At 35.1% G+C, this 24,441-nt stretch overlaps 5 protein-coding genes across 7 annotated transcripts in view; 3 read left to right on the forward strand and 2 right to left on the reverse strand.

Moving 5' to 3' along the window:
• Positions 1–357: 357 nt before the first annotated feature.
• Positions 358–13,762, forward strand: LOC109605788 (uncharacterized). Its single transcript, XM_049966352.1, has 30 exons — positions 358–548; positions 1,190–1,295; positions 1,465–1,575; positions 1,636–1,975; positions 2,193–2,415; positions 2,468–2,763; positions 2,820–3,357; positions 3,413–3,651; positions 3,705–3,851; positions 3,912–4,662; positions 4,716–5,402; positions 5,463–5,721; positions 5,776–6,045; positions 6,140–6,143; positions 6,784–6,831; positions 8,284–8,372; positions 8,541–8,786; positions 8,843–9,050; positions 9,157–9,382; positions 9,439–10,199; positions 10,254–10,550; positions 10,599–10,775; positions 11,253–11,452; positions 11,510–12,108; positions 12,161–12,391; positions 12,446–12,622; positions 12,674–12,801; positions 12,859–13,104; positions 13,159–13,319; positions 13,371–13,762. The coding sequence occupies exons 2-30, from the start codon at positions 1,219–1,221 to the stop codon at positions 13,648–13,650; spliced, it is 8,016 nt and encodes a 2,671-aa protein (XP_049822309.1). The 5' UTR covers positions 358–548; positions 1,190–1,218; the 3' UTR covers positions 13,651–13,762.
• A 1,065-nt stretch (positions 13,763–14,827) lies between these two features.
• LOC109605784 (succinate dehydrogenase assembly factor 4, mitochondrial-like) lies at positions 14,828–15,430 on the forward strand. Its single transcript, XM_020022373.2, has 2 exons — positions 14,828–14,986; positions 15,050–15,430. Exons 1-2 carry the CDS (start codon positions 14,917–14,919, stop codon positions 15,301–15,303), a joined length of 324 nt encoding a protein of 107 aa, XP_019877932.1. The 5' UTR covers positions 14,828–14,916; the 3' UTR covers positions 15,304–15,430.
• Positions 15,414–17,428, reverse strand: LOC109605015 (serine proteinase stubble). Its single transcript, XM_049966731.1, has 8 exons — positions 17,218–17,428; positions 17,121–17,168; positions 16,990–17,061; positions 16,765–16,941; positions 16,556–16,717; positions 16,319–16,512; positions 16,145–16,261; positions 15,414–15,488 (listed from the first exon to the last, which is right to left on the reverse strand). Exons 1-8 carry the CDS (start codon positions 17,282–17,284, stop codon positions 15,441–15,443), a joined length of 885 nt encoding a protein of 294 aa, XP_049822688.1. The 5' UTR covers positions 17,285–17,428; the 3' UTR covers positions 15,414–15,440.
• Positions 17,429–17,453: 25 nt separating this feature from the next.
• LOC109605783 (zinc finger protein ZFP2) lies at positions 17,454–21,986 on the reverse strand. Its single transcript, XM_020022372.2, has 5 exons — positions 21,467–21,986; positions 19,379–19,769; positions 18,772–19,320; positions 18,511–18,715; positions 17,454–18,451 (listed from the first exon to the last, which is right to left on the reverse strand). The coding sequence occupies exons 1-5, from the start codon at positions 21,623–21,625 to the stop codon at positions 17,710–17,712; spliced, it is 2,046 nt and encodes a 681-aa protein (XP_019877931.2). The 5' UTR covers positions 21,626–21,986; the 3' UTR covers positions 17,454–17,709.
• Positions 21,987–22,179: 193 nt separating this feature from the next.
• The window catches only part of LOC109605786 (O-glucosyltransferase rumi homolog), a 37,984-nt gene continuing 35,722 nt past the window's right edge, over positions 22,180–24,441 (forward strand). For 2 of the 3 annotated variants that reach the window (XM_049966202.1, XM_049966201.1), the window contains exons 1-3: positions 22,180–22,334; positions 22,385–22,553; positions 22,609–22,895. In XM_049966202.1, coding sequence (XP_049822159.1) covers positions 22,202–22,334; positions 22,385–22,553; positions 22,609–22,895 — 589 coding nt within the window. In that variant the 5' untranslated portion in view covers positions 22,180–22,201. Of the gene's footprint in view, positions 22,335–22,384; positions 22,554–22,608; positions 22,896–23,091; positions 23,286–23,337; positions 24,422–24,441 lie in introns of those variants that run through there. The other variant, XM_049966200.1, reaches the window with a different exon arrangement.

Here is a 24,441-nt window from a genome sequence, read left to right on the forward strand (position 1 = left end):
ACTCCTTAGTTTCCTGAAACTTGATCATCAGTGCCTGAAGTAACCTCCTGTAAAGTCTTCAGGTCTTCGATGGAAATAAAAGATGACTTTATTAAGCCTTTTTTCAAGTTATATTACATCTGAGTGTACATACATGAAAGTACGTACAGAATAAACAAAAATGATAAAAATCAATATACAATAAAAAGTAAACATCAAAAAGGGGGGACTCTTTAAACCGGTTGGTTCAACATTTGGAACATATTGTAACAGATGAGTCAAAGGAAGCACGTGGAGAGAAAAATGTGCGTGGCCTCTTGGCAACGTTCAGTCCGTTTCACCAACGACAATTCGCATGGGATTTTCTGACGTGTGGAACTCGGAATAGTCTATAATGTTTCCATTTAAGAGTTCAAGCAAAATTAACAGGAGCAGTGGTTTTATCCCATCACTTGTGATAGTGAACTTGACTGATTTTATTTTAGTGGTTTTACTGTCTTAATGCTCATAGTTTATGAATTACATAGGGCAACTAACTTGAATTGAAATCAGCTGTGAACTAAAACAAAGTTTGTACAAATTTACTTTTGAATTACTGTTAGTACTATTGTTAAAATTTGAAAGTGAGATAACGTTAAGTTATATTAAAACAGTGAATCACACTCTTACGTTAAAGTGGAGATAAAATGTTTAAAACAATACTATCTGTACAAAAAAAATCAAAATTATTACTCATGTACTTGTTAGATAAATCCCAGATAAAATACTTAATATATAAGAGCATTTAAGGCAAATTTCATTAATTTATAAAAGTAAGCCGGACACTCTGTTTCAAACACAAATTAATTGTTTTAATTTAAAAGTGTCAAATGCCAATTAATTCATTCAATTGCTTGTCCTATTATTAAATGGTAAAGGACGTCTAGATATTTATTAAAATAAATATGTCACATTGAAACAAAATTTTCCTAATGCTAAATAATATTTAGATACCAAATTATGATGTGTCCCACTCAATATTTAATCAATTTCCCCCCATTAATTGCATATTGAGCGACTAATTAGATGTCAAAGTGTTTATTCTGCAATAAACATGATAAAATTAATTACTAGTTATGAAAGCAAAACATTTACTATATTCGTTACAATTAAATATGCTGAGTATATTTATTTAACAATTTTATTTATTAATCTATGTTTTATTTTTCAGGTTGAATCGATCTCAAATGACAACTAAAAATGGATGGAACCAAAGAAGAACAAACCAACGATAATCCAAGAAATGGTGCTAATCCATTTTCTATTTTGTTTTTTACGTGAGTGTGAAAATTTTTCATTTATTTATAAAGGTTCGAATGTTATCTTCATTGCTTGATAAAACTGGTTAATTTTCCTTTCAAATATTATCATCACAACCTGATAAAACCGGTTAATTTTCTACTTACTGCATTTACTCAAATATAATATTAAAATAATATATTTCAGTTATACGTACGACATCTTCAAAAAGGGATATGGAAAGACTATGTACGCAGATGATCTCTACGCCCCAATATCAGCAGATAAAAGTAAATGTCTTGGAGATAGGCTTGAGAGGTATGTCTCTGCAAATTCCCCAATTTAATTACTTCATTTAAATCTAACTTTGATTTTCAGAAAATGGATGAGACATGTGGAGTCTTGCAAAGCCCGAAACAAAGTTCCTAACTTAATCAAAGTTTTGATATCAACTTTTTGGCCTGAATACTTATACTTAGGATTTTTGCTCAGTTTCATGGACATATTCATGAAGCTAAGCCAACCCATAATGTTGGGGTTGTTACTTGATTATTTCCAACCTAATTCCACCACCACCAAAGAAGAAGCCTTCTGGTATGCAGGAGGTGTGGTAGCTCTTAATGGTATGGTTGTTTTGTTAAACAATCAATTTTTAATGAACGCCTTTCATTATGGAATGAAAATAAGGGCCGCTTGTTGTGCTTTGATTTACAGGAAGGTAATACCAAATCCATTATAATGTTTAATAAAGAGTTGACAAGTTGTAATTTAGAACATGTTTAAGAGCACGCGATGTTAATTGGTTAAATTGCTTAGAGTCACAATAAAATTAACAAAATTATTGTTTTGCACACGTGCGGTGTTCAACACCATATAATTATTTATATTGTTTCAAGACCCATCAATGAATTAATTCAATATTTTTCTAATTTTAGGCTCTAAGATTAAGTAAAACGGCCTTAGGGGACACAGCTTCAGGCAAAATAGTAAATTTAATATCCGGCGACGTAAGCAGATTTGAGCTGGTGTCAGTGGTGATACACCACATGTGGGTGGCTCCCACATCCGCCATAGTCACCCTCTACATCCTGTACCTTAAAGCTGGATACGCTGGAGTATTGGGAATAATACCTTTCTTCATCATAGTCCCCTTACAAAGTACGTGTCTTCACTAATCTTTTTGTTCGAAGCTCACGTTGGTTTTATTTAGGTTACACCGGAAAACTGTCGGCCATTTACAGAAAACAAACGGCCCTTAAGACTGACGAACGTATCCGACTAATGGATGAAATCGTTTCTGGTGTGCAGGTTATTAAAATGTACGCCTGGGAGAAACCCTTTTCGAAGCTCATCAACTGGTCCAGAAGAGCTGAACTCAAAATTGTAACCAAGTCGTCTTACGTTCGTGGCTTATACATGGCCTTCAATCTGTTTACTACCAGAATATCTTTGTTTTGCACCTTGGTAACCATGGCGTTGACTGACCAGCCCATCACCCCTGGAAAGGTAAGCCTCATCACCTCCTTCCTCTAAGAGTACATGTTTTATTATTTTATTCACAGGTGTTCGTCATAGTGGCCTTTTTCAACCTAATATCCCAGTCCATGTCATCAATGTTCGTCAGAGGAATTGCGGAACTGTCTGAAGCATTTGTGAGCATCAGACGACTTCAAGATTTCATGTTGAACGAAGAGTGCCATCCTAAAGCAAAACCCGAAAGCCAAGAAGTGCAAGAAAACATGATCCAACTGAAAAACGCCACAGTAAAATGGAATCCCAGTTCTTCAGACGTTGCCTTAAACAAAATCAACGTAACGGTGGGCAAAGGGAAGTTACTGGGAATTATTGGGCCTGTGGGAAGTGGTAAGAGTACCCTTCTGCAGACACTTCTGGGTGAACTCAACGTGAACGAGGGAACAATGAACGTGAACGGGAATGTATCGTATGCTTCTCAGGAGCCCTGGATTTTTGGGGCAACTCTGAGGCAAAACATTTTATTTGGGAGCGAGTACAATAAAAAGAGGTACAGCGAAGTGGTGCACGCCTGTGCATTAGAAAAAGATTTCAAGCAGTTTCCTGATGGCGACCTGGCAATTGTTGGTAACATAAATCAAAATAAAATTATTTAATTGATACATTACTAATTTAATTATAGGTGACAGAGGAGCTTCTCTAAGTGGAGGACAAAAGGCTCGTATTAATCTGGCTAGAGCTGTGTACAGAGAGGCTGATATTTATCTCCTTGACGATCCTCTATCAGCTGTTGATGTACACGTTTCCAAACATCTTTACGACAAATGCATCAACGGATATTTAAAAAAGAAAACACGTGTTTTGGTCACACATCAAGTACACCATTTGAAAAACGCCGATCATATTATTATTCTCAAAAATGTAACACAATTTACTTGTTAATTTTGTCACTTCTATATTTATAAGTCTTTCAGGGCTCCATAGAAGAAGAAGGATCATATTCATTACTGTGCCAAAGTCAAAATTTGTATGCCAAACTTCTTACAACTGAGCCAGAGAAAGAAGAGGAAGAAAAATTGAAGGACCCCACAAGAATCTCCAGAAGGATGTCCGTCTCTAGGGTAAAACAAACTCACATCAATACAACCTCTTTGGTTAGTTAATTGTAATTAATATTTCAGAGCAGGAAATCTTCTATGGCTAGTGCAGTGAGTGAGCTAAGCCTAACTGACAGTATCATGATGGAAGAGTTCCACGACGAAGAAGTTGAAGAAAAAACTCACAAAGACCTCCAAGAAGAGTCGTCCAAAGGCAAAGTTAAAGGATCGTTATTGTGGCAGTACTTAAGAGCAGGAGGCAATTTATGTTATGTCCTCTGTGTGATCCTGTTATTTTTAATGGCACAAGCCACAGCAAGTTCCGTTGATTACTTCGTGAACTTCTGGGTGAATATTGAGGACACCAGGAATAAAACGTTTAGAAATTCAACCTTGGGAGTTTCTATTGAAGTAAAGGAATTATGGAGTAGAGACCTTTGCATTTATGTTTATACGAGTTTAATTATTTTATTATTTGTTACTGCACTGACCAGATCCATGATGTTTTACAAACTTGCAATGAACAGCTCCCAGAACCTGCACGAATCAATTTTCAATCATGTTATTACTGCCACAATGAGATTCTTCGACACAAACTCTAGTGGAAGGATTCTAAACAGATTTTCAAAAGACATCTGCCAAATTGACGAGTTTTTGCCTAAATTACTGTTAGATTCCGGACAAATTTTGCTATTAATGGTGGGAACATTCGTTTTGGTCACAATTATTAACCCATATTTTATTATTTTGGTCGGCATTATATCAATATTTTTCGTCATTATGAGGCACATCTTCTTGAGGTCATCGAAAAACATCAAACGATTGGAGGGAATAAGTGAGTCAGTTTTAATCTCCCCTTACAGTTGTGTGATTTAATTTTTTTTTTAGTGAGAAGTCCCGTTTTTACTCATTTAAACACAACGTTACAAGGTTTAACAACAATCAGGGCGTTTGAAGCTCAGAAAATTTTAAGAGACGAATTTGACAAGCATCAGGATTACCATTCAGGAGCCTGGTTTATGTACGTTGCTGCAACATCCGCCTTTGGATTTTATTTGGACGTACTGTGCTTCATTTTCATCGTGCTGGTGACGTTCAGCTTTTTAACTTTCGGAGAAGAATTCGGACTGAGTGGTGCCAAAGTGGGTCTAGCAATTACTCAAGCTATGACCTTAACAAGCTTTGTGCAATGGGGAATTCGACAATCCACTGAAGCAGCCAATCAATTAATGTCAGTTGAGAGAATTTTGGAATATAATGTTTTGCCCAAAGAGCCTCAACCAGCAATTCCGAAGACACCACCTAAGAATTGGCCCAATAAAGGGTCGATTATGTTTAAAGACATGGGGCTGCGTTACGACGACATGGAGCCTTTGGTGCTCAAGAACTTAAATCTGCAAATCAGTCCTAAGGAAAAGGTGGGAATTGTTGGGAGAACTGGGGCTGGAAAATCATCTTTGATATCTGCGTTGTTCCGGCTGGCCAAAATTGAGGGGGAGATTCAAATTGACGATATTAACACTAAGGATATAACCTTGCAAGACCTGAGGTCGAAAATTTCTATAATCCCTCAAGGTATTATTACTATTAATGTTGTTGTTTTATCAGTAAATGGTAATGTGTAATGATTTGTAGATCCCGTATTATTCTCCGGAACCTTACGTTACAACTTGGACCCGTTCGAGGAATATTCAGACGACGTTTTGTACAGGGCGATAAATGAAGTCGAGTTGAAGGACCCGGACAACATAATAAATCGTTTGGAGAACCGTGTGATGGACAGAGGATCAAATTACAGCGTCGGCCAAAGGCAATTAATTTGCCTCGCAAGAGCCATAGTGCGCAACAACAAAATACTAATGTTGGACGAAGCTACAGCCAACGTAGACCCACAGTAAGCCAAAAAATTCCCTCAAATTTACAAAGTTTTAAACCAAAATTATTTCAGGACTGATGCGTTGATTCAAAAAACAATTCGTCAAAAATTCGCCGACTGTACGGTACTCACCGTAGCCCACAGATTGAACACCATAATGGATTCGGACAAGGTTCTAGTGATGGAAAGTGGTAAAATGGTGGAGTTCGACCATCCGCACATGCTTTTGCAAAATCAAAACGGCGTGTTTTACAAAATGGTCCAGGAAACTGGTAAAAGCATGTCGGAACAACTGAGAAAAGTGGCCTTCATGAGTTATCAACGACAGAAATCCGTCCCTGAGTGATCAGTATTAAGATGATTGTTATATTGAGATATATTTTATTATACTGTGTCTTATTGTTAGTTAGTTAAAATAAAACATATACATACTTAGGAAAGTAATAGTTTTAATTGTTTAGTAAAAATATTCATTAACATTAATCGCATAAAATATTATCGTATCGGATTTATTATTGGAGCAGTGTAAATTTAATGCACGTCATTTTCGATATCTACAATAATTTGCATTTAAACAAATTCGGCTCTAGAAGGTTATTATCCAAAATTTATATAAATTTATTTAAAATTATGTTTATATAGTCATTTCTACAACTACTTATTTCGGACGAGGATTTTCACATGCATGTAAATTATAATCCGAAGATTTTATACAAAACAATTAAACCATAAAAACAAAAGTGAGATAAAATAGTAACAAACAATTTTCATTTACAATAACAAATATGAACAAAACACTAACTAAATCTGTCATTATAGATGTAAATCCCATAAATAATATATTCATTTTTTAATACTACAACAAATATTTTGCAATTTTTAAATTTATAATAATGAATAAACATTATTACACTTTAGAAATAAATGGGAGCAATGCAAGTTATTTGTGTAAAATGCATATTGAAAAATTACTTTAAATATCGTAGAATTTTTAAATAGCAGTTAAGATATGAAAACCATGGAAAACAACACGTCCAATTTCGAATCGAACAGTTAACATACAACAAATAAATGATGAAGCACAAGTTCAAAGTGGGTCGTTTCCATATTAAACATGTGGATCCAGAAGTACGTATCATTATCTCATTTAAATTATCAAAAATTGTCCGGCCAGATTTATTCCAAATATACCACTCGAGTTTAAGAATATTTTTACATGAAAAATTAATGATTTGAACACAACTTTAAATTAAAAATGTGCATTACTATGTTTCAAGGGCAGAATATTTATAATTAGTTTGTTACCAAAAGTGAATTTTTCTCTTATCTCAAACTTATGCATTTTTATTTATTACTTTTTTTATAGTTTATTCAACGTTAGTTACATGAACACAATTATAGTTCAGATTAATATTTTTTAATTAAGTTTTACGTATTAAAATATTGTAACTTGGATTTAAATAAAATTATTTATCAATAACTTTACTCATAATTAGGACCTTTTCTGAACTCTTTGAATTCACAGTATTTTATCATATGTTTATAAAATATGTAGATATGTATTTACAGTGGTGGAAAAAAGTGTGGGATATTATTTTATTTGTCGTCAATTGTAATTATATTCTTAATGTTTAATATTTTCGGTCTATTTCCGGACAAAAGTAAATTTAATTTATGTGTGTTGGACAATAACATTTTAAATATCAAAATCCTTCGGTTAAACATGGTGGGGGTGCATTATGAATTGGGGATTCTTTTCTTGAAAACACCGTGTTTCCATTTGACGAGAAACAGATGCCACTTCGTTGGATATTTTAACAAAACAACGATCCCAAACACATGTCTAAAATTATTAAAGAGTGGTTTATAAAGAAAAACTTAATTGTGCTTGAATGGCCGTCTCAGTCCCCCGATTTGAACCCTATTGAGCACCTTTGGGAAGTATTAGACCGTCGTATCGAGACAAAAGAACTTCTCCAAACCATACAGGAGCAGTGGCAACAAATTCCTGCTGCCACATTATAGAGACTAATGGATTCTGTGACTAAAAGATGACAATTTTTTATGAATATTAATAAAATATTACATACTTTTTTCAGACCAAATTGATTGATTTTATTAAAATAATAATAATAATAACCACCACTGTATATACGAGGTTTCTTTGAACTACAATTTTTAGGTGGATAAATAAATAAAGCTCATTTCCACAAAATTAAAATTAGATCAAACACGAAAACGCATTGTTATCTATGCATTTTGCAGTAAAAAATGCGACCACTCATTGCCGCGATAGTAAAACGCACAGTTCCCTGAACCACGCTTCGTTCTTCCGTCCATGATTTTATTTATAACAATGTCTGGAGATAAATGACTCGCCGTTTAACTGAAACATTTACTATAAAATCGTAATCTTAAAACAATCCCGTCTTAAACGTTGATCCGACTAAATACGCGACAATTAATATTCGGGTGTTAAATTGTGTCAACACTTTTATCAGTGGTATATATGAAAGTGAAGAAAAAACCTGGCGCCAGTTTTAGTTAAACTCGGTGCACGTGTGTGTGTGTGTTGTACAGGTGGACGTCGAGACCATGGACGCCGGAATCACCCTCAAGAGGGACAACCCCTACAGGAAGGCGGGGTGTTTCTCCAAAGTACTATTTTTGTGAGTACTAATCAATTTATTTTATGGTATTTGGTGCTTATCTCAGATTATAAACAAAAAAATTAACTTACAAACTATTAACATATGATTAATTAAATCAGTAAACAAAAGCCTCCAATTTTAATCATTTAAAATATTCAAGGCAATGAACTGACTGATTATTTTCAGATGGATGGCAGGATTGTTTTACAAGGGTTCCAAAAAGGGTTTGGAGGTGAAGGATCTGTATAAAACAATGGATTCAGACAGATCAAACAAACTGGGAGATACTCTGGAAAAAAATTGGGAAGAAGAAATAGTTAGAGCCAAAAAAGCCAACACTAAACCAAGTTTACTGAGAGCTTTAACTAGAACGTACTTAAAAAAGTACATGATTTATGGTGGTGGCCTTTTTATTTTATACGTGGTACTTAGGTAATCAATTTAAACAACAAAATTAGCAACAAATCAATTTTATTTCCCTTGTTCAGACCGTACCAACCAGTTGTCCTGGCTCAGTTAATTAGACTGTTCTCAGAAGAAAAAGGTCCAGAAACCCAAAAGTTGATGTACATTTATGCAAGTGCTTTGGTAGGATTATCAATTTTAATGGTTTTCGCCCTTCATCACATAAGTTTCGGCCAAACTTCCATTGGTATGAGAATAAGAATTGGAATCACATCTCTAATATATAGAAAGGTACTATCATACAATTTTGTTTTGTCATAAATTGCACAATTACAGTTTGTTCAGGTGTAATCTTATAATTCGGTAACTTTATGACTTTGATAACGTAACATTTCAGCTAATGCGTTTAAACAAAACATCCCTAGGAAACACTGCCGCAGGTCAGGTGGTAAATTTGTTGTCCAACGACGTTAATCGATTCGATCTGGTCATCATTCAGCTCCACTATTTATGGATCATGCCTTTCCAAGTCGCTTTAGTTACATATTACATCTGGCAGGAAGTTGGAATATCCACTTTAGCAGGCGTCTTAAGTATGGCCTGCCTCACTTTGCCTGTACAAGGTAAAACTCCACAACTCCCAAAGAAATTAACACATTAACACGTTGTCTCCTCTCAGGATACTTGGGTAAATTGGCATCAACTCTTCGAATGCAAATCGCCAAAAGAACAGACAAAAGGGTGATGCTCATGAACGAAGTCATCCAAGGAATACAAGTGATAAAAATGTACGCGTGGGAGAGACCCTTCGAAAAGCTGATCCACCTGGCACGGAAAAGGGAAATCAGCTCCCTAACCAAGTCGGCGTACTTACAGGGTGTCTACTTGAGTTGCATGGTCTTCATAGAAAGGACCACCCTGTACTTAACATGCGTGTGCTACGTTTTACTCGGCAACGTCATAACGGCCGACAGGGTGTTCTCCATGGCTCAGTTTTTTAACATGCTCCAGCTGGCCATGGCCATATTTTATCCCATGGCTATTTCGTACGGTGCGGAGACTTTGGTGGCCATTAAACGGTTGGAGGACTTTTTGTTCTTGGAGGAAAAAGAGGACGCTAACATTGACTACAGTGATGATGGAAACATCAGGGTCAGTAAGGTGGATGCTGAATGGGTGTCTGGTACCAAAGTGGTGGATAATTTGAGCTTCACGGTGCCGAAAGGAAAGCTTTGTGCGATTATTGGGCCTGTTGGGTCTGGGAAGAGTACTATTTTGCAACTGCTTTTAGGAGAGTTAGTACCCAACACGGGGAAGATATCAATTGGTGGGGAAATATCATATTCATCACAAGAAGCTTGGTTGTTCTCTTCGACAGTTAGGAATAATATACTTTTTGGCCAAGAGTACAATCATTTAAGGTACAAGAAAATCGTTAAGGTAAAAACTATCATCATAAACACAAACACAAAGGTAATTTACTTGTTGATTTAGGTGTGTGCCCTCGAAAAAGACTTCCAACAATTCCCTCAAGGAGACAAGACCATGGTGGGAGAAAGAGGTGTATCACTAAGTGGTGGACAAAGAGCCAGAATAAATCTTGCCAGAGCAATTTACAGAGAAGCTGACATCTACATACTAGACGATCCACTTTCAGCTGTCGACACCCACGTTGGAAGACACTTATTTGATGAGTGCATCAGTAAATATTTAAGCGACAAAACCAGAGTCCTCATAACTCACCAACTTCAGTATTTAAAAACTGCTGATCACATCATTGTTCTTGACGAGGTACTACAACTCCTAAGGTTTTAAATAGAAATACAAAGTGAGTTTTAGGGAAAAATTGCTGCTCAAGGAACGTTTGCTGAATTGTCTGAAAGCAACTTGGACTTTACCAAAATGTTAATAGCTTCAGACGAACAAAGTGATGAGAAAGAAGAAGAGTCCTTCGAGGAACAGTCCAGGTCAACACCTACAAAATTATCCAGAAAAGGATCCACAATTTCATGTCTGGTATGATTTATTTTAAATTTTTGTTACTGCGATTTGTTAACATTTATATCCAGAGTCTTATAACTAATTCGTTGGAAATGGAAGTACTCGGCAGTATCGGAAGCGGAATTGGAAGGTTCCGAGATCTAAGGTTTAATAGAGATGATGAACATAATGTTGGTAGTAATTTTAATTTGTAACTTTGATTATTGCACCTGCAAATGATTATAAAAGCACTAGCTAGTACTTTAAACAATTGCTTGAGCACAGAGATCACAAGAAAATTAAAGGTGGTAACGGTGAAGAATTATTAAGCGTTGGGATAAGAGATTTATAATAAAATTTTAATAAATTACTTGGTGATAGGTACATATAATTTAAAAATATTTATTTATAAAGGGTTATGGGTTTATTTGGTTAATAGGTGAGATGGGGATTAATTTTACAATTCCTGAACTTAGTTTTAATTGAAATTATAATATTACATTTATTATATAGAGCTACATATCAGACAACATGGAAAATGAAGTAAACACCGAATCAAAGATAGGAGATGAAGAAGAAATTGTAACTGATATGGCACCATTCAAAGAGTACTTCAGATCTTCTAAAAGTTACTGCATGTTGGGGACACTTATTTGTGTCCTAATTTTGGGACAAGCTTGTTGTACTGGAGCTGACTACTGGATAACTTTCTGGTAAATAAAATTAATATTTGAAACAACTAAATAATAAATTGTATCTACTCAATCAAGGACTCAAGAAGAAGCTGTACGCCATTCCAACGACAGTGTGCTGAAATCAGAACTCGACATACAATATGTGAATTCATCACAAGTCACTAATACAACAAGTGAACTAGAATATATTACCGAAGAAATCTCCTCATTCTTCGATAGTCTCTTTGACACATTCATCAACGATAACAAAGAAGAAAGGATAATCAAAACAAACTCAGCCATCTATATTTATACAATATTGATTGTTGGAGCTATATTATTCACCCTGATGAGATCTTTCTTGTTCTTCAAACTGGCTATGAAGTGCTCCAAAAACCTGCACAAACGCATGTTCCATTGCCTACTTCAGGCACCTATGAGATTCTTCGACACCAACCCCAGTGGACGAGTCCTTAATAGATTTTCTAAAGACATGGGGGCAATCGACGAATTACTACCCAGAGTCATGATTGAAGCTATACAAATAACTCTAGTTATGGCCGGTATTTTGGTCATGGTATCTGTATCCCAACCCTACATCATTATTGCCATGGTTGTGCTGGGAGCAGTCTTCATCTTATTAAGGAATTGGTACATCTCAACTGCCAAAGCCATAAAACACATCGAGGGAATAAGTAAGTTGCCACAATTATTGGCTCTTATAAGTTAATATTAATTTAATTGCAGCTAAATCCCCGATGTTCTCCCACGTTAATTCAAGCTTAAACGGTCTCACTACTATCAGGGCTTCGAAAGCTGAGACGTCTTTAATTGGAGAATTTGATCATCACCAAGACGTTCACACCTCGTCCTGGTTTTTGACTATCACTTGCGTTGTATCCTTTGGTCTTTGGCTTGATTTGATTTGTGTTGTGTTTGTGGCCTGTGTCACTTACAGTTTCGTGGTTTTCTCCCACTGTAAGTTCTTGATAAGTTATTAAGTACTTTTTATTAATTGCTTTGGATTTTTAGTCAGTGAAGTTAATGGCAGTTTGGTTGGTTTGGCAATTTCGCAGTCATTAATTCTTACTGGTATGCTGCAATACGGAATGAGACAAACTGCAGAAGTCATCAATCAATTAACAAGCGTGGAAAGAGTTCTACACTATACCAAACTTGATACTGAAAAACCGTTTGAAACAGAAGAGGGTAATGTCTACTTTTAATAAAGTTAATAAGCATTACAATGATCAATTTTAGGAAAAATGCCTGTGTTACCTTGGCCAAGAGAAGGCTTAATCGAATTCAAACATCTCTTCTTAAAATATGTCGCCACTGATCCTCCTGTACTTAAAGACTTGAACATAGTCATAAACCCCGGTGAAAAAGTAATATAGTGTTTATTAGTCATAACTAATTCAATACAAAAACCTCATTGATTCCAGATTGGCATAGTTGGAAGAACTGGCGCAGGAAAATCCTCATTGATATCAGCCTTGTTCAGACTGGCACCTACTGAAGGTAGCTTGTGTATAGATGGGGTGGACACTAAGGACCTAGGACTTAGGGATTTGAGGAAAAGAATTTCTATCATCCCACAAGAACCGGTATTGTTCTCTGAAACACTCAGATACAACCTGGATCCTTTTGGAGAATACGAAGACGACAAATTATGGAAAGCTCTAGAAGCCGTAAGTTCATATTATGTAAATTTTTAGTATATACAATGCTAAATTATGTCTTAGGTCGAGTTAAAGGACATAGCCAATTCGTTGGACTTCCAAGTTTCAGAAGGTGGCAGCAATTTCAGTTTAGGTCAAAGGCAATTAATTTGTTTAGCCAGAGCCATCATTAGAAACAACAGAGTTCTGGTACTTGATGAGGCCACCGCCAATGTTGACCCACAGTAAGTTACACATGTTTTAGATATCCAAAACTTCCCAATATTTTTTTCCAGGACTGACTTTTTAATTCAAAAAACAATTAGAAGCAAATTTAAGAACTGTACAGTGTTAACAATAGCCCACAGACTTAACACCATCATGGATTCTGACAAAGTGTTAGTTATGGAGGCTGGTAGAATGGTCGAATTCGACCATCCTCACATTCTCTTACAAAATCCCGATGGTCACTTCCATAAAATGGTACTAGAAACCGGACCATCGATGACCTTAACACTGAAAGATGTCGCTCTGGAAGCGTATCAGAATACTGTGGGGGCCGTAGAACATTTATAAAATTTGTTTCTATTTAATTTTTAACATTAGTATTGAATGTTTTTGTTTATAAGTATTGTAAATTTGTTTGTATTTAAATCCTTTAGTACTAAAGATTTTTATTATAAGCGCACATTTTGACAATTATTTATTGATACCAAAAAACATTAAAGAAAACTAGATGGATTATTAAAATTATCGAATAAATTCAATTTAATATATTTATATTTAATGGTAATAATAATGGTACGTATAAGATTTTAATTATTTCAGGAAGAATAAATTCAGTACTTTATATTTGTATATACAGTGTTGGCCACAGAATTTATACACATTAGTATTTTGAAGTTAATTAGGAAACGCACATCTCTAATTAATACAATCAACATATTCTATACTTTATTTAAAATAAATATACTATATTCCTTCTCTCATTATTCCTTTTGTATCTAAATCAAAATAATTTATACAAAAGGGTCTATATTAATAATAATTATTTGTAATAGTCCTGTACCATGCCAAGATAAGAAATCCCAAACCAAAACTTTTCTTCCATCATGTTTCAAAGTTTTTGTAGTGTATCTGGGATCCAAACTTTTATTAAGAATACTACATTTAATCTTGTTGGAATATTTTTTTCTGATATCAATGGTTTCTTTACTGAAATATATCCTTGCAGGGTTTATTCACTCAGTCTAATTTTTCTAGTAGACACACAGATATTAATAGTAAGTATAGTGAAATATATTTTTATACTGACTGGACAAAATTTGAATTAAATCCTTTTATGAAATATCTTACAAAATGTTTTATTTTAAATTTGCGTGTTATTTCTCTGCCCACCATTGTAATCTAATAAAAATTAGTTTAAGCTTGTAAATTATTAAATATTTTTGTTTTCAGTTGTTAACTGCCGCAAAAGATTAATTGCTATTAAAATAAGAATTACCTTCGATGATGAGACGCTTCTTGTGACCCAATGCATCAAAATAATGTGCCACTGGTATTTCCACTTATTGACAATGCTCAAAATAAGTAAATAAACAATAAAATAACAACACAAGCATTCAACATTTAAATCTCACGGCCATCTTGGATTAGAAACAACGCCGCGACGCGTCGCCTCCGCAACTTCAAGTAGCAAATGTAATACTGGTTGCCTAGATACGTCATCTATTTATTCGAAACAGTTTCATAAATCAACCGCGAGGTAACACTGACAACATTAAAAAATTTGAATGTTGTTTAGCTCCTCCATACGAACAGAGTAACTTAAAAGTCGCCAAAATGAGCATAATGATGTACACGTTGCGCCAATTGAAAAAATCACCATTCTCACCGTCACCTACCATATCAGGTAATAGGCAACAGCAAAAATCTAAAACAAGAAGACATAACCTAAAACCAAATAACCCCACAGAAATAATAAGACAGTCGTCGTCCGACGACACGCTCAGTCCCAGGATGAAGGAGTTCCGCGAGAAGCTCAAGACCAAAACGCCCATTGGCAAACTAGACGAAATTGAGGGCAAACACCCGTACCAGGAGAAGGAACCCTTGCCCTCTTGGCCGGACAACACTAACCCCCACACGGGTGAAATTGGAGGCCCCAAGGGCCCCGAGCCAACTCGTTACGGCGACTGGGAGCGCAAAGGTAGAGTTAGCGATTTTTAGAAGGCTGTTAATGTGGAGTGACTCAAAATTTGATTCTGTGATAGAGTACTAGTACTGTCTTAATTCATTGTAGTTGTTGCACTGAAAATGTATATTTAAATGAAACAAAATTATACATGAAATTATTTTTATTTGTATTATTTGGTGTCTAATATGTAATTGATCCATGGTATGTAGCAGGATACCTAAAAGTGTATGTAGTGTAAAGGAGTATGTGGTTTCATTTATTTAATAAACAATATAACTTTATGTAAGGCCAGGGAGATCAGGGTTTGCATACTCAATAGTGATAAGAAAATAATAAATAGTTCAACATTGTTTAGAGTAACAAATAACAAGATAATGAAATTCTTAGAATATTATTGTATTCAGAAATATTTCTTCATTCAAGAATTAAAGGATTACTAGTAAATAACGTTTTAATAATCAAAAAACTTGTTGAAAAATGTTTTAATTCAAAAGATTTTGAGTGATTTTTGTTAATGTTGTCTTGCCATGCGTCTTTTTAAGGGGTACTTTTAAAAATTCACTGTATGTTCATTATTTATACACAAATGTATTCCCCAAATATTAAAACATTTGATGCACTAGTTTTTTTTAAAAAAATTCCAAAAGTCACGTTTTTTTTAGACCACCCACATTAAGTGTGCCTCTTAAATAATTGATAGCATAAAGTTAATTTTCTGATAGTAATGACATAGTAAATGACAACGTCAGTGCTTCTCAGAAAATTGTTGCTTAGTAATTTTGATGATAATAAAAAAAAAAAAATTATTATTAGAACAAATAATTTATAGTTTCTAACAATATGTTTAATAGATTGAAAAACTCTTATTTTTACCTTGGAATAAACGCCGGGATGATTTTGTCTTGCACAGCCAATACCCCAACTAACAATGCCACACAAATAATAAGAGTCATCATCTCCTTGGCATATAAGGGGACCTCCAGAATCTCCCTAGATTAACAACGTCAGTGTGTACCAATTCGTTTGATTGAAGCTACTTTTACTTACCTGACAAGCGTCTCTGGCACCTTTTCTGTACTCCGTACAGATTTGGCATTCATTTAAATACCTAGAAAGGCCCAATCTGGTGTACTTCCTTTCGCACACATCCTTGTCTATTAAGGGTAAGCTGACCTTCTGTAGGGTTGAAGCAGACCTTCCGGTCTCCGATAGGCGCCCCCAGCCAGTCACAATGGCCACACCTACATCAACAATCATAAAACGTCTCAATATTATATTAGTTACCTGTGAAATTTTGTTCAGGCTCTGGTAAGCAAATGGGCAAAACGTGCGGGGTGTTCAAGTTGAAGGGTGGCGACACTTTAACCATGAGTATGTCGTTGTAAAACGTAGGGAAATCGAAATTGTTGGCAATAATCCTGGTAACGTTCCTCCGCTGCTCTTGCACTTGAAAAAATCAGTTAATAATCTACTCAGTTAAATTTAATACTTACCACTGGGGCTGTAAAAGTCGTAAGCTCCAGCTACAACACTCAGCTTACTTTGGTCGACTTCATGTATGCAATGGGCTGCGGTTAGCACCCATTCCCTGTTAATGACAGCACCACCGCATAAATGAGACTGTGAGCTTCTACGTTTGAGCTGTATTGATACTTGCCAGGGGAATTCGTCTACAAATTTCGTTTTAATACATTAATATGCTTAAGGAGTGAACCAACCTTTAGTGGCGTCTTTACCGCCCACAATTCTGTTCATGTAAAATCCTCCCCTTTGTCCACAGGAGGTTGTTTCTAGGATCAAATTAGATTAGATTAGAATAACTTTGTGGGTGGTAGTAAATGTTTTTTACCTCGATGATCAAAACGGACGTAAGAAGGGTCATTGAAGGATACGTTCTCTAAAAATTACATTTGTATCACAGTAATTGTTTAAGTACTTCAAATTACCTTCTAAATTTATGGCGTAGTTCAGATTTATAATGCACAATACTGTTGTTAAACGTAAACATTTCATTGTGGTTTTATTAATATAATGCGAACATTTAGATTATTTAAAACGTTCTTCAAAACGAGTTTTTAAATTAAACAACTAAATTAAATATCCATAAGTTTCTGATATGAATAAGTAGTTGCGATTATTTGGGAAATCCTGATTTTATATCAGTTCAATAATTCGACAATGATTAAGTTGAATACTTTATTTAAAAAAATAAATAATGAGTATAAAATTGTAATTAAATATGCTGTATAAATAAAAATGGAAGTAGTTATGCAATTTTAGTAAGATAACATTATCTTACATACATAATAATATAATTATCACTATTTAAAGTACAAATAAATGGTTACAATCATAATTACTAAAGGTTTGAAGTTGCGAAACAAAATCAGACTATTAATAATAAAGAATTCAATAAATTTTATTTACGCATCAGTTGATTAAAGTTGCCCCCTGTGATATGGATCATAATTTGTAAGGTATTTATCTGTTATCAACCGAGTGCCTTCAATAACTAAATGACGCGTGCCATCATTGCTCATTAATCTTGTATTATCATTAACATTGGTCAATAGTCTATTGTCATTAGAAATCAGTCTATTATCATTGGTAATAATTCTTGAGCCATCATTTACAAGTAATCTACTGGTATCCCCCACATTCACCAATAGCCTAGTACCATCAGTGGCAATAACAGTTTGCTCCCCTAACATTCTAGTATCAGTCAATAGATGTCCAGTTTCAGTTATAATTCTAGCACCGTCACTCGACAACATCCTAGTGGTATCTGGCTGTAACATCCTGGTATCTTGTTGTATTGTCTGCATGTGGGTGGTTTCATATTTTGGCTCAACAGTGTGGAACTTCATCCTCTCCTGCTGTTGCTGCTGCTGCTGCTGTTGTTGTTGCTGCTGTTGTTGTTGTTGCTGCTGCTCAGTCTGTTCTTGATTATTAAACTTAGGGTTGGGATTGTGAACCCTCATATGCGTGTTCAAAGTACTGGACTGCGAAAACGCCTTCCCGCACGTCACGCACACGTACGGCCTCTCACCCGAGTGCACCCTCATGTGCCTCAACAGGATGGTGTTCACGGTGAATCCCCGGCCGCACACGTTGCACACGTACGGCCGTTCACCCGTGTGGTTCCTCATGTGGTACTTCAGCTTCATCACCGTCGTAAACCTGAACGAAAACAAATCGATTTATTAAGTCTCAGGGGTTTATTAAGAGGTGGTGTTTACCGTTTTTGGCATACAGAACACTCGATGGGTTTTTCGGTGCCGTGCAGACGTTTGTGACTGGTCAGGTCACCGGATTGTCGGAACGCCTTGCCGCAAAAGTCGCAGACGAAGGGTCGTTCGTTCGTGTGGGTCCGCATGTGTATCTTCAAACTGGCCTTGGACACGTAACCGTTCTTGCAAATCTCGCACTGGAACGGCCTCTCCCCTTAAAAAATCAACGTTGTACCAAAAAATTAAATTTAATAATCATATAACTAGTACCTGTGTGTGTTCTTAAGTGGAGTTCTAGGTTGAACCTCTGCGGGAAGCACTTGCCGCATATATTACACAAGAAAGGTCGATCCCCGGTGTGCTGCTTAATGTGAACGGACAACGTCTCGGCGTCGGCGAACTCCGTCTTGCAATAATCGCATATGTGCTTCAGCAGCGCCGGATCGCCCTCCTTCTTCTCGTGTATCTTCATGTGTTTCAGGAGGCTGTTCTCGGCGTAGCAGCCCTTGTTGCAGATCTTGCAGACGAACGGCTTCTCGCCGGTGTGCTTGAGCATGTGCTTGCTGAGCGGGGTCGGGTGTATGAAGCGTTTCTTGCACACCTTGCACTCGTGAGGCTTTTGTTCTTCCGGTACGTGTGTACGCATGTGGTTGTTCAGGTAGTTCTCTTCGGTGAAGCCGCGGTTACACACTTTGCATTTGAACGGTCGGTCTTCTATGTGGGTCTTCAGGTGCTTCTTGAAGGATTTCATGTTGATGAACAGCTTTTTGCACACGTTGCACTGGTTGGAGTGGCACTTCATTTTTTTGGACGACATAACTAATAATAAATACCCCAATTAATAAGTTGTAAACTTTATGTAATAATATTTACTTACGTCCAGCCTTCCCTGACTTGGCAAGCATTTTTCTTTTGGACATCTTGCTTTTTTGCATCTTGGAGGCTTTGAGCAGTTGTTTTTGAGCAATGGCTTTCTCGTCGTCGGAGTTTTCGGGCACGGTGGACGGCATTAGAGAGTACTCGTCCCTGAAGTCGTCGTCGGAACTCTCTTCCGAGGACGAATCCATGTCCAGCAGGGAGTTAAAATCGTTTTGGGATTGTTGCGGACGACGGTCTTCCTCCTTTTTCTGAGATGGGAGAGGTTTGCCCAGGTACTGGCGCAGATTCATGTCCGATTGTTCGCACAGACGTTTGAACGTGAACGAGCTGATTATTTGGTGGAAGCAGTTCATGCAGACTACCCCAGGTAGCCCATCATCATTTGTTATCTATGAATAAATAGTATATATTTTAAATAAAGGATTATAATATTTTAAATTATGTTTTATTTGCTATCTTTTGTTTGTTGAAAAAATTTATTTGACAGCAAAAGATAGATAATTATTTCTAAATTAAAATTTAGTAAAAATTTTCTTTCATGTTTGTGTCCACTGTTTCTGAACTAAAACCAACAAAAAAGTTGTAGAAAAGTTCCAGAATGGTGAAAAGCAGAGTAAAATTGCAGTCGATTTAAATTTAAAACAAATTAATAATTTCGAGGGCGACTTCCAAATTTAACTGAAGGAATACACAACGAAATCAATGTGTCGGTGAGTACTATAAAACAAAGACTAAAAGAAGCTGGTCTCTATGGAAGGAAATCATCAAAGATGCCCTTTATTTCTACTTCTGGTTAGAGAATATGTGAACTGGACAGATGGACAATGAAAGTCGATTCCAATTATTCAAATCTGATGACATTTCATGGGTGAGAAGACCAACTAATTAAGGTATAATCTCTTAGGCTTTATGGTTTAGGGATGTTTTTTTGGATTTGGCATGGGCCTCCGGGTTAAGATAGATAGGATAATGGATTGTTTCGTTTATCGTGACATTCTGGAGAATCATACGCATCCATTTGTCGAAGATAACACTCGTTAACTAAAGAATAGTTCGCTTCTCAAGGAGTACGTCTAATGACTTGGCCAGCCAAAGCCCAGACCTCTAAATGCACGTAATTCAGTTGATTTTATAGGGGTATTAGCTTTAAATGATCAAGTTTCATTTCGATATATTTAACATATTAAACAGAAAGGTACAAACACTTTTTGAAGTGATATTTATTTCATTGTGAATAATTTATTAACTTTAATTCTGGAAGATTTTTAATGATTAAATATGTTATTTAATTTAATATTAATATTTTGTAAAATATCGTTTTTGTTTTATAATTATGGCCCATCTTCATGGGCAAGTTAAAATTGGACATTTATATTTTTAGTAGAAACCAGAGCCTTTCCTGGAGGTCTGGGCTCAAACCCCCATCTACTAACCATCTTCTCAAAGTGCTTGAACTAATTTCAGCAATTCCCACTTCCTCCAGGATAGCTTTAATGTCAATGGACAAGAAGATTGGACATTTGAATTATCCAATCATCGATTTTTAAACTCAGACAATTTTTTTTGTAACTACCACTTGGCCAATTTCTCTAAATTATTTAATAATACAAGAAAGGATTGAGTTATATGGCTGTAAATTCTTAGCCTTCTCTTTTTGTTTCTCTGTCTTGGTAAAGGTGGATTATATTATTATTTTTCTTACAGTTTTACTTCAACCAATGATTAAATAATTATAATAAGCAAAAGACCACCAGTTAATAGTTGATTTAAATTCACAGAGAGCAATGAAAGACCATAAAGTAAGAAGTTACTCAAATTTTATCCCAGAAGACACAACAATAACAGGAAAAAACAATAAACATTGAAGGTACTGGCATCCAATACAAGTAGTACAGCTCATATTTTTAATATATTTTAATAATATAAGCTATAATTATAGATATTAGTGTATATATAAATTTGTTTCACTTCGAGATAAAGAAAGTTATAAATTACTGGAATTGTTGCAAAATAAACTGACTCATTCCAACAGAAATTGTTTAAAAATTCTTAATAATTGTTTGGAAATTGAATAAATAACCTGTACCTGAACCGAGGATAATCCCATTACCATCTCGGCAATTACGATCGCCGATCCTGTCGACTCGTCCTGAATAAAAAGCGATCTCATCTCCTCCTTTTCGGTCAAACAGGCCCTACATATTTTGCTCAAGTCGAACAGTCCAGTGTCGGGTTTAACCTCCATCGTCTCACGGGAACATAAATAAACACAAGATGCACAAGCACAACAAAGCGAATGGCGAGGCCGGACTCTTCCACTGGTCGATTGGGTCACAAAGGCCGTTTCGATCGCCGAATCGAGTAAAACAGTAAAATGGCCGACGTTGCGCTACCTTATGTCCATTGACAATAGGGGCGACTTTCGTGGGGTACTTTATTGAACGCTTTGGAAGACTGGAATTGCCATTCGACCGAATTTTCATTTCATATAATTGGACGCCTTCAAGTTTCAACTATTTTATCACACTCCGCTTAAAGTACCACTTTTTAATATTAATTCAAACATGAATTTAATAAATTACTATTTTGACGCATTAAAAAGTAAGTTTAATTCAATTTAAGTATAACATAACCTACACAAACAAAATGTTAATATTTTAGAAGAGTATGATTTACTATTTTTTAACAATTTAATTGATTATAACTAAATTAATTATCATTTACTTAGGAAAGGTATTTTTAAATTTTTGGTTTAGCGCCTAAAAACTGAACTTTAATTGTATCTTAGAAGAAGAAGACATACATAACCTATACAAACAAAATGTTAATATTTCATCGGGTTTTGTTTTTTGTTTGTTTATTTATTTTTATCCAAAATTCAAATTGTAATGAGTCCTGTGCGAAAAACAAAAACAATAATTGTTCTGCTTCTAGTATAAACAAGTACAGCAAAGGTAAAGTATTTAATAAATCAAGTTATAAAATCTCATATAATTTTTTGTAGACATCAATACAAAATTTAAGAAATATTTGAAACTAATAGAGAATGCTCAGAATAATTACGTACCTTGTAACGTTACGAAATGCAACTGTTACTCATCAGTTATAAAATCTGATTTGAAAAAATTCAAAAATGGCATTACAGAAAATGATATTGAGCGAGTTAGATCAAAGTAAGTACCACCACAAGACATAACAACAACAAAAAACTCATTGTTTAATTTTCAGAGGTACCAAATATCAAATAATCAACAACAAATTATACAGAGAAGAAAACTGCATGTTTCCATCGAGATGTGCAGGTATAGAACATTTTATACTGGAACTCTTGCCTTCATTACCTGACATGGAATTGATAATAAACACTAGAGACTGGCCACAAATACAAAAACAATATGGTTCTTTTGGACCTGTGTTTTCGTTCAGCAAAACCAAAGATTATCATGACATTATGTACCCTGCTTGGGCCTTTTGGGAGGGAGGCCCAGCCATTAGTTTATACCCGAGAGGAATTGGTAAGGTTACAATTAATAATTATATATTAAAAAAAATTACATTCTAAACAAGACTTGAATTGGCACTATAAATTAATTATTTATTAATTTATTTCGGGAAAACTCACTAGTGGTATATATATTTGTGTGAAAGTGTGTATACATGGTATTAGTAAAATATGAACTTCGATCAAGGAGTATATATCAAATACTTCAGGTAGGTGGGACCTTCACAGAAAAAAGTTGGGAAAACTGGGAAACGAAACCAATTGGTCAGACAAAAAACCAAAAGGATTCTTCCGAGGCTCTAGAACAAGTTCAGAGCGAGACTCCCTCGTTATTTTGTCCAGAGAAAACCCAGACTTAGTAGACGCCCAGTACACCAAAAATCAAGCTTGGAAATCCGATGCGGTACCTTGCATAAATTTGCATAATCATTCATGTTATATTTGCTGCGTTTTAGGACACATTAGGGTTACCACCAGCAGCTGAAGTGCCATTTGAGGAGCACTGCAGCTATAAATACTTGTTTAATTTCCGAGGCGTGGCCGCCAGTTTCCGTCTAAAACACGTCCTTCTCTGTAAGTCGTTGGTGTTTCACGTGGGTGACGAATGGTTAGAATTCTTTTACACGTCCCTCAAACCCTGGATTCATTACGTTCCAGTCGAGGCGAACGCCAGTAAGGAGAAAATCAAGGAGCTACTCGAATTCGCCGTGTTGCACGACGACGTTGCCCAAAAAATTGCCGAGAACGGCTACAATATGATATGGAATAATTTGAAATTGAGTGACGTGAGCTGTTACTGGAGGAAACTGTTGAGGAGTTATGCTAAATTGCTGGTTTATCAGCCCAAGCTTGATAAGAAACTTATTGAAATCAAACCACGCTAAAATAATCCACTCATATCCATTTAGCCAGTATTAATTATGTTATATAAAATTATTAGAGAAATCTCAGTTTTAACTAAAATATTAATAATGACAATAATTCTCTGAGATTCTAAATAATGACAATAATAATAGTAATATAGTTTTAAATATTTACAAATCTTACAATATGGTAATTTTTTAAATATGTATTGGGCCATTTACAGTCCATCATTTAACCAGATATTATATGCACCTTTTGCATTCCTTATTCATTCCATATTTATATAAAACTATTGTATATTCACCAACATAAATATAACATAACTGACTATATACTAATATTAAATACTTTATAATTATTTTGATGTGTACCTAAAATTTTTAATGTTGTGCTGTTGATTTAATTGTTGTATGGATATTATACTAGGCTTTAAATGGTTCTTTTAAAAATATTTATTGTGATGCAATGTTTCATGTTATATGTATACTTAATATTTATCTAATATATAAGACTAGAAAATAACTTGAAGACAATAATATACATTTATAGGTTGTATTGATGTGATAATTTATTTAAAAAATGTTTAATATAAAATATTTATCTCTATGTAACGTTGGTACTATGTGTAAACTATCATCTGTATTGTAGTACATATCAATAATATTAAAATAAGTAAAAAAGTATTTTATTTATTA

This window comes from Aethina tumida, chromosome 4 (assembly GCF_024364675.1).
Source record: "Aethina tumida isolate Nest 87 chromosome 4, icAetTumi1.1, whole genome shotgun sequence".
Taxonomy (NCBI): domain Eukaryota; kingdom Metazoa; phylum Arthropoda; class Insecta; order Coleoptera; family Nitidulidae; genus Aethina; species Aethina tumida.

What these genes read in the sequence shown, in the direction of transcription:
- LOC109605784 (XM_020022373.2), top strand. Translation starts at nt 14,917, where the DNA reads ATGAGCATAATGATGTACACGTTGCGCCAATTGAAAAAATCACCATTC. An exon ending in ACCGTCACCTACCATATCAG is followed by an intron (nt 14,987 to 15,049) that starts GTAATAGGCAAC and finishes ATAACCCCACAG; the next exon opens with AAATAATAAGACAGTCGTCG.
- LOC109605015 (XM_049966731.1), bottom strand. Translation starts at nt 17,284, where the DNA reads ATGAAATGTTTACGTTTAACAACAGTATTGTGCATTATAAATCTGAAC. An exon ending in CGACTTTTACAGCCCCAGTG is followed by an intron (nt 16,718 to 16,764) that starts GTAAGTATTAAA and finishes GATTTTTTCAAG; the next exon opens with TGCAAGAGCAGCGGAGGAAC. An exon ending in ATCCCGGCGTTTATTCCAAG is followed by an intron (nt 15,489 to 16,144) that starts GTAAAAATAAGA and finishes ATACACTTTTAG; the next exon opens with GTATCCTGCTACATACCATG.
- LOC109605783 (XM_020022372.2), bottom strand. Translation starts at nt 21,625, where the DNA reads ATGGAGGTTAAACCCGACACTGGACTGTTCGACTTGAGCAAAATATGT. An exon ending in CAAGTCAGGGAAGGCTGGAC is followed by an intron (nt 19,321 to 19,378) that starts GTAAGTAAATAT and finishes ATTTATTATTAG; the next exon opens with TTATGTCGTCCAAAAAAATG. An exon ending in TGTTCTGTATGCCAAAAACG is followed by an intron (nt 18,452 to 18,510) that starts GTAAACACCACC and finishes GTTTTCGTTCAG; the next exon opens with GTTTACGACGGTGATGAAGC.
- LOC109605788 (XM_049966352.1), top strand. Translation starts at nt 1,219, where the DNA reads ATGGATGGAACCAAAGAAGAACAAACCAACGATAATCCAAGAAATGGT. An exon ending in TGGCGACCTGGCAATTGTTG is followed by an intron (nt 3,358 to 3,412) that starts GTAACATAAATC and finishes ATTTAATTATAG; the next exon opens with GTGACAGAGGAGCTTCTCTA. An exon ending in ACCGCCAATGTTGACCCACA is followed by an intron (nt 13,320 to 13,370) that starts GTAAGTTACACA and finishes ATTTTTTTCCAG; the next exon opens with GACTGACTTTTTAATTCAAA.